The 9229-nt window shown below is 46.5% G+C and overlaps 2 protein-coding genes across 2 annotated transcripts; one reads left to right on the forward strand and one right to left on the reverse strand.

Annotated features, from left to right (window-relative positions):
- Positions 1-414: 414 nt before the first annotated feature.
- On the reverse strand, positions 415-1971 carry ADORA3 (adenosine A3 receptor). The gene is made up of 2 exons (XM_009703949.1): positions 1637-1971; positions 415-1030 (listed from the first exon to the last, which is right to left on the reverse strand). The coding sequence occupies exons 1-2, from the start codon at positions 1969-1971 to the stop codon at positions 415-417; spliced, it is 951 nt and encodes a 316-aa protein (XP_009702251.1).
- Positions 1972-4463: 2492 nt separating this feature from the next.
- LOC104164589 (adenosine receptor A3-like) lies at positions 4464-6423 on the forward strand. Its single transcript, XM_009703960.1, has 2 exons — positions 4464-4813; positions 5811-6423. Exons 1-2 carry the CDS (start codon positions 4464-4466, stop codon positions 6421-6423), a joined length of 963 nt encoding a protein of 320 aa, XP_009702262.1.
- The last annotated feature ends 2806 nt before the right edge of the window (positions 6424-9229 follow it).

Genomic DNA, 9229 nt, shown 5'->3' on the forward strand with positions numbered 1-9229 from the left:
AGTTGGGACCCGGACTCACAGGGACCCGCTGCCACCCCCCGACTCTGCCAACCGAGCACAGGAATGCTTCTTATTAACAGAGCAAAACACCCGTAAGCACGAGCGATGCTAATCTCTCCCTCGCACCCAGCACTGCCCCGTCGAGCTACCACTCAGTTCCAAACCTCTCACGCCTTTTGCCTCGGGAATGCAAAGGAGTTTCTTTGTTTTGGGAGTTAGCTAGGAACCTGAACTCAGCATCACATTGCCCAGAGCTTAATCAGCTGAACACAGAAATACACAGATAATTGTTGCTCCAGCATGCATGATCTGAGAAATATGTCTTGGTGCTTGTGCTATTTTCACCCCACTCTTGTTGCTCCCCCGCCGTTTCGGTTGCATCCAGCCTGGACGGACTGAGGAGCCGGGCACAGCTCAGACGGTGCCCACTCCCAGCTCCGCTGTGTGCTCTGGGCTAGAAATAACCGACTCCGGCTTCTGGAGCAGGATGTAAGTCCTCAGAATGAAAGTGTATGTTTCTTTGAACTTCTGTATTTTGAAGGCATAGACGATGGGGTTCATGGCCGAGTTGGCATGAGACAGCAGGATGCCCAGGTACATCAGAGCCTGCGGGATGGTGCAGGAGGGGCAGAAGTACGAAACGCAGTTCAGGATGCCCAGAGGCAGCCAAGACACTGCAAACAAGAAGAGGATGAGGGCCAGATATTTGGCCATTTTGTATTCCTTCCCACAAACTGTTCCTCCTCCTGGAGGACTTGTTGAGCTCAGGCTCAGCTTTATCCACATGATGTAGAAAATCTCAGCGTAGAAGGCACACATGATGAGCAAGGGAAGGAGGATCCAGGTGAAGAAGCTGAAATACACCACATAATCCATTCTCATCACAGCCAAATAGCGACACTCGATGTAGCTGGAGCTGCCCCTGTGCTGGTTCCACCCCAGCATGGGGACCAGCCCTACCAGCACAGACACAAGCCAGCAGAGTCCCAGAATCACACAAACCCTTTTCTTCGTGATGGCTGCCCTGTACCTGGGTAGGCAGGAAGCATCAGCCATGTTAGATACGATTCTTCAGAAAAAAGAACTACAATATTCTGCAACTTGGTCTTTTAAGCATGCATTTCTGCTTGGCCTCATTTGAATTAAGCACAGTTCTGTGCAGTTGGTCCTTAGCAGCTTCTGGCTTATTTTAAAATGTATTTTGAAACTACACGGGAACCTCTAAATGGTCACCGATCCCTTTTAAACGAGAACCCACAGCTACAGGGTCAAATCCTTTCCTCAGAAATACTGCTTCATTTTGACCTGCATCAGTAGAGCAGTATGGTTGTCTCTCAGGGGAAAACCTAAAGACCACCACCTCATTCAGACTTCAAACATTTACACATTTATGAGCAACCCTTCCCTGACTCTCTGTAGCTTTAGATTTTCAGGCATTGCTGAATTTCCAGGAGTGCCCAGACTGCTGGCACTCCATTGCCTGCACTTCGGGAACCTCTGCCTGTGTGTGAGTTTCTCTCAGAGGACCGACGATGCCCAGGAAGCCCTATGATGCTGCACACAAGGGAGAAGGAAAGTAAAAGAAAGGAGAGAAATGGGGAAAAGAAGATGAGATGGGACTTTTGCCCAGACTCACCTGGTCGGCAGCTTCACTCGCAGGTATCTGTCGACTGCGATGGCCAGGAGAGACAGGATCGAGGCATGAGAAAAGATCATCATCAGGCAGCACATGAACAGGCAGGAGTAGAAATGGATGACGGCTCCCAGGCTCACCATGACAGCCAGCGGTATGACAAGGATCCCCATGGCAATGTCAGTGAGTGCCAGGGAAATGATGTAAAAGAAGGTGGTCTTCTGCAGAGCTGGGTTCAGCTTCACTGCCCAGATCACCAAGGCATTGCCCACCACTGCAAATATCCCAATAACACACTCCATCGTAATATAAGTCACATCCAGGCTGCCTGCTGACATTTTGGACATTTGAGGCTGTTTACGTCCAAAATTAAGAAATGCTGTGCTGAATTCTCTTTTTTTTCCTCCAACAGCCAGGTCAGAAGCCAGTTCCTCCCTGATCTGCCTTACACTAAGTCCCTCATTCAGAATTCTGCACACTTTCTGATCTGCATACACAACTCTTTAAAGATGAGCAGAGCAAATTGTCCATGAAGATCCATTTATCAGACCTTCTATAATAAGCCCTGTAATATCCTTCTTTCTGCCTCCTTGAGGTTTCAGCAAGTTTGTGTATGCTTTTGTAGAAGACTCAACGTTATCTAGTGGCAGCATCACACTGTGAACAAACCACAGGGGCTACCTGCTGCATGTGGTAATTTTGTGAGTCTATTTTAGCCCCAAATGCACACTCTCCTCCCCAGCTAGGTGCTCTGCACTGCCTAGCAGGGTGAATTAACCAACACACAGCTCTGCGGCACCGCAGCTCGGTTTCGCTCTCTCTGAGCTTCTTTAGAGCCTGCTCAGTCTACAGTACATGTGGTGCACGTGTACCATCAGAGAAAGCAGGGCCAAGGGACCTTGAGCGATCTAATCCATTCCACTGCCACAAAGAAAGGGTAAGGAGGGCAAATTTGAAGACGCTCAGCTGAATTTTGGGTGAGCAAAAGGCAAGTGGAGGGAGAAACACTTTCTTTTGTCTCTTTTACACAAGCTGCTCCCCTGCGGTACCAAGTTCTTGTTCTCAGGAGCTGCGTTTACAGCAGGCACAGGGCAGCAGAGCAGGGTGGGCCCCGTTAAAGCCCCTGTAACTCAGTTTTGCAGTAGCTGTCTCTACGAGAGGCATCTGGCTGCAGCCGCAGGAGCAGATGACAGAAAAAGGAAGCTGGCGGCTGAGGACGAGAGGAGATGCACAGCGAGCGCAGGAAGCGGGGACTGCTCTTACCCAAGCGTGGCTGGCGGCCAGGAGGACACGGACGTTGCCCATGTCTGCTCACAGCTGCAGAGCACCGGCTGCCCACTCCTGCCCTGGTACTTCCCAGAGAAGTAACTCATTCACCTGACCAAAGCCTAGCGTACATCCCAGCTGGTGACCATCACGTGCCTCTCCTGGAATTTATCGCCTGCACCCACAGATATCCTGTGTCAGATTTGATTAGAAAACCAGCACAGCCAAGTTCAGTTGCAGACTGGGCCTGTCTAGAGGCAGCTCACCATTTTCCCCAGTAGTAATTTGACCAAAACGCCCTCCAGTCAGGGAGCAAGAAGCACTTACATCGATTTCAAGGGAGTGGAATTTGTCCACCTCTTTTGATGGCAGAGAATAAAGTTGTCTCATTTACTTCTGGCTCTGTCTTCTCCCAGGGCTGATTTCACTTCCTCATCCTCAGTTTTACCAGAAAGTTGGGTGGAAAAGATGGGGGACTCAGTGCTCGGGAAATCAAATCCTACCCATGTTTGCTCAAGGCTTTGTTAAGCTAATATGCCACCATCCACCTAACCCTTTACTTGCTATTTGCTCATTCCTGGAGAGCGTGTATTTCTATTTGTCCAAGAGCCAGATTACCCTGCGACTCGCAGGCTGACACGAGCTCACATGTTTGCATCTCTTCTCAGTTTCTCCTGAAATGGGAGCTGTTCTTTCATGCAGACCCACGTCAAGGACCAAGGCACCACCACCGCCGGGCTCACCTGCAGCAAGCAGATCACAGCTTTCACACCCTCTCCCTGCTACTTCCCATCACTTCCCACACCTTCCCTCAGTTTCTCCATCTTCCATAAACAAAGCATAGGAAAGTATGCCACTCCGAACATGACTTGGTTGGTCGTCATACTGATTTCTAGCAGAAATGAGGGCTCTTGCTGAAAAGATCACCTGCATTATGTGCATTCCTGTCAGACTGAGAAAGGTCCAAGTAAAGCGTGCTTTTTGGTCACCTGAGGGCCTTAACTGAAATGGTCGCCCCTGAATTAAAACAAGTATTGGAATTTAACGAAATACCCTTCTAATGTTCCCTGAACTGCCTCATTTCCTATAGTGACCACAGAGCGATTATCTAGGTTGATAAGTGACAGCTTTGCACAGACAAGTTAGTTACAGCTCACACATTTCTAAAACTGTGACTTGGAAGAGGAAGCAGTTAAAGTATTTGTTTATAGGTTGCTGGTAAGCAGGCTTGTGGAAGTTTTTCCATTTTTTTTTCCTTCAAAATAGCTTTCTGAAGTACTTTACTGATACCAGGCTGCTGAGGGGATGCTGTGAGCTTCAGGAGATGTCTCCAGAGAGGGGAACGTTTCCTGGATGCTAAGGTATTTGCAGCTCTGTGGAAAGGCAACAGCTGATTTGCTGCCTGAGTGATGAGGATGTGAAATACTGGAAGAGGCTTGCACGCTGGAGAGTTACTGGAACGACTGAGCACCAGACACCAAGGACGAATCCCACACACGATCATCAATGCCCATGCTCCCTCCTGCAGCTCAAGCCAGGGTGGGAGCATCTCCAGCGACTCATCATGCCAAACGACAGCCTGGTGCTGAGCAGCCTGGATGGGATTTACATCGGTACCGAGTGCTTGGTTGCTTTGTTTGCCACTTTGGGTAACATCCTGGTCATCTGGGTGGTGAAGCTGAACTCTACATTTCAGAACACTACTCTGTACTTCATCGTTTCCCTGGCGCTCGCTGATATCGCGGTGGGGATCCTTGTCATGCCCCTGGCCATCGTGGTGAGTCTGGGCATCAGCGTCCACTTCTATGCCTGCCTATTTATGTGCTGCTTGATGGTGGTTTTCACTAACGCGTCCATCCTCTCCCTCCTGGCCATCGCGGTCGACAGGTACCTGCGAGTGAAGCTGCCAACCAGGTGAGCGCTGGACCACCATGGGCCCCTCCACTTGCTCCACCTCTGCTAGCTTTCCCATGCCAGCCTCTGCCCCATGGGTGCCACCTCCTCTCTCCTCCTGGGCCCTTTTCTCACAAATATTTACTCTGAATGCATGCTTTACGCGCGGAGAAAACACCTGTGCCTAAAAGCCCACCTGAGACGAGCTTTCTAGAGCGGGAACCCTGTCCTGCAGTTGATAACGCAGTGAGGACAGACCCCAGGGGTGTTTGCTCGTGCGGGGCCGATAGCTCGGTGTTGCTGCTGATCAGAATTTGGCCACAGGATGAGTCTGTGATCAAACAGTTGAGTTCTTCAGATGTTTTGTTAATTGTGTAGGATGCTGAGAGTACTATAGATTTGTTTGGGTTCCTGAGCCTAGTCTTTCCAAAAAAATGTCTTTCAGTGTTTGCTGAAAATACAAAAGAAGTAAGAGAGTTATTAAGGGCTAACTTAAGAAGTCATTCACTTTTTATATTTGAATAGAAAAGTACATAAGCTAGAAATGCAAAGCATAATCTCAAGCATGAAAGAAGTCTTTTTTTTTTATGGGAAAGGACCTACAAAATTGAAGAATGAAAGAACAGTTTGGCCCTACAAACGGCATAAAGCAAATGTAAAAAGTAAGGTAGACCCAAGGAAGCTGAGAAATAAAATAGGACTGCTAATAGTAGAGAAGCAGTATCTAGGCAAGAGGAGCACTAAGATCATAATGAAACAAGAAAGAAAATAGCTGAAGACATCTGATTGTAAAGAGAGGAAGTTAAGCGTAGTTCTTCTTATGGGAGCTCCAAAGTAACTGTTACAAGTGAAGGGTAAGGGCTTGTCTCAAAATAAGATTTGGTTTCCCCCCCAAAAAAAAGTTAACGCTCCATTTTGTGACAATGAACTCGTAGCATTTGAACATGCGAGTTCTTGAAACCATCCTTAACTATTTTAAGCACTTCTGTAACACAACCTGGGTTTTCGTCCCCAACAGATATAAAATAATCACTACGGAGAGAAGAGTTTGGTGGGCACTGGGTTTGTGCTGGTCTGTGTCCCTGCTGGTTGGATTAGTCCCCATGTTTGGGTGGAACAAGACCGAACCAAGAAACTCTGACCTTCTCAGGTGCCGATTTACCTCTGTGATGAGGATGGATTACATGGTATATTTTGGTTTCTTCACATGGACCCTTGTCCCTCTGCTCATCATGTGCGCTCTGTATGTTGAAATCTTTTACATCATCCGGACAAAGCTAAATCAAGGTACAACCAATGTGAGAGGGGCAGGAGCTTTTTACGGACAGGAGTTCAAGACAGCCAAATCGCTAGCACTTGTTCTCTTCCTGTTTGCAATATCCTGGTTGCCTCTGTGCATTATAAACTGCGTTTCCTATTTTTACCCTGAGTGTCAGATCCCCCAGTATTTGATGTACTTGGGAATTCTGTTATCCCATGCCAATTCTGCCATGAACCCCATTGTCTATGCTTGCAAGATAAAGAAGTTCAAAAACACCTACCTTTTAATTTTAAGGACCTATATCCTATGCAAAAAACCAGACCCATTTCTTACAGAGCAAACAACAGACCAAGTCCTAAATAAAGAATGAATGTTGACCTGCCAGTATATACCAGACCACTGATAAACCACTTTGCTTTAAGAAACTCATGAGAAAGTGTGCGTTCTGTTTTATCTACTCCTGCTATTGCACAAAACTATTTTACGATAAGGGCAAGATCCTCTCACTCAGTCTGATGCACATTTGACATTAAGCCCAAAAGGATCATTTATGATCTTCTGGATTCTTCTACCCCAGAGAATTCTGCTTGGTGGCTACTGTACCAAGCTCAGGTCTTCCAGGCAAGCATCTTCATTTAACAGGACCTTGCAGTTTTTATTTATTGGCTTGAGCATTATTTGGTAGACCAGCGACCCAGAGCACTGTTAACAAGGCAGACTTTTTGCTCTTAGTTCCCCACCTGGGATCCACGACCAGCTGGTAAAAATAAGAAAACACAGTGCTTGTTCGTTTCTAGTTTTAACTCAAGACTGAGAAGTCTTTTTGTGATCATTTTGATTTCTCTTTTTGCCCAGTTACAGGCCCTTTGCTTACACACAGCCAGACTTGCCCTGACTTTTTTTTTTGTCCAGTAGCACCTGTCTAATAAAACTATAGCATCTCCTGCCACACCTCCATCTGTATTGTGAAATTACCCTTACCTGCTGCTGCTGACCGTCTCAGCTGAACGGCCAGAAGCTGCACTGACTCTGGGGACCCTTCTCTTCTTTGGGGGAAATCCTGTCAGCAGGAGACTGGCCATGCTTTTCAATCAAGACAATGCTCACCCCAGAAGCCTGCAAAATTGACCTCAGATGTAGAGCACCAGGCAAGGGCCAAACTGCCGAACACACTGAAGCTATTCATTAATGAGATATGCTGGGGACAGGGGAGCATGCCTAGAAGAGATGATTGTCGAAAAATAACTGCTGATATCTTTAAGTTCTTCCCTCCTCCTCCAGCTACCTGACCAAGGATAGAATCGACTATCCCAAAACCATCAAGGATGCATTTTTCTAATTTGTTACCAAAACACATCTATTTTGGGGATTCTTCCTGAACAGCACGTTCCCATGCTTAATCCTCCCTGCAATCACAAACTGTTTTCCTAACACCTGATTTAAGTGTAATTTGCTGCAAGTTTCCTCTGTAAACCTGAAGAACCTATTTGTAGCAATCTGTTACAAATCTGAAGACTACTCTAAAGGCCTATGTAAACACGTGTCTATATATGTCATCATATTAAATCATTTCATAATACAGAAGACATACTTAAGAGAAATTTTGTCTTTTTTTTTTTTTTTTTTACATAGGGATTGGTTGGGTCCACTGAAAAATAGGATAAATGTGTTCTTTGTTGTTGGTAATAGAGCAGCTCGCAATCCAGGCATGTCCTCACTGACAATTCTTAAACACCCTTTGTCTTCTCTGTCAATTTAGACTAAATTTGAGTCTGGTCAACTTGTGATGCAGTGTTGTCACATTTTCATGAATAATAATAAGTATTAGATGGATTTTATATTAATTCAGCCTGCTCGTCTTCCATGACAATCAAAAAAACAGCCTGCATGAAATCTCCACGCTGTTTTAGTAGGCATCCTGACTAGGACAGCACAGAAATTGTAGTAAATATCACACCACAGCTCACACAGCCTGTTTTTAGGGAACAGGGGTCAAGCTGAAAATAGGTCATTAAAGGTCAGGTTCTTTTTTCTCTGTCTTTAAATAATAAAAGTGGTCTAGAAAAAGCAGAAAAGGGAGTGCGTCATTCTGTTATTTATCTCAGAAAGTGTTGGCATCTGCTCCGTTAGCTGAGATCAGACATCTCAATTTATTATCTGATGTAACCCTTGTCACAGGCCAAAGCTCTGCCCTGTTACACACTTCAACTCTATTAACAAACAGGCCAGCAAAGGAAGTCACTGCATAAGTACATCAGAATTTTGCTATGTGTTCTCTCATTATCAGATGATAGAACTGATTGCCTTCAGCAGAAAAAATAGGCCCCACCTAAAGAGCAGAAAATTATTCATTAGAATGGTGCACAGTGAACTTTGCCTATGTATTTTTGGGAAACTGAGAAAAGAGGGAGCAACACCACATCAAATTCCTAGCAGGCTGCCTGACAAACTCCAAGAGAACAAGGCATAGGGATACGGAGAAAGAACAGAAACAGAGAAGACCGAGAGCAGGGGCAGCTGCCCTGCCTTCTGAAAGCAAAGGAGAGCAGTCTTCGCAAGCAGACTGACCCTGCTCAGCCCCCCGAGAGGGAACCCCAGGCAACAGCTCACCTTCCCATGATGAAGCAAGATGCTCACCGCAGCTGGACCCGGCCTCTCTAAGGCGACCAGAGGAGGAGCTGCCCTGCTGCGGCTTCTGCCTGGGGTGGTGCTGGCTGGAAAACGTTCACGCGGGTCTAGGTCCCTGGTTCTCACTCCAGCAGTTATTCTGGACGTAGTTGTGGCGTTCAGCCCCAGACAGAGATCAAACAGGCTGAATAATGCTTAAGCTAGATGTGAAGATGGGTGAAGGCAAATACCAACAGTCCGTGAGTATACAAATACCACTCAGGGAGAGCAAAGGATTTAGCTCTCCTGCAAGAGCTAACTCATTACTGGCTGAGGGAAATGCAGCCCGACAGTCACGTCAACATCATCGCTATCACTCTAATAATCCATCCTTTTAACATTGCAACCAGATGTCAATTCCAAAATACCAGGGAATATCATAGACTGCTACTGTCCATGCATCCTTCAAAGCACCGTTTAACCCATGAGCCATTTCTACCCACTCTCCCAGGGTTGGACAAGCTGTACTGGACTTTCCCATACCCAGGCAAATTCTTTGCAAATTCCTG

This window comes from Cariama cristata, unplaced genomic scaffold (assembly GCF_000690535.1).
Source record: "Cariama cristata isolate BGI_N322 unplaced genomic scaffold, ASM69053v1 scaffold39860, whole genome shotgun sequence".
NCBI classification, from domain to species: domain Eukaryota; kingdom Metazoa; phylum Chordata; class Aves; order Cariamiformes; family Cariamidae; genus Cariama; species Cariama cristata.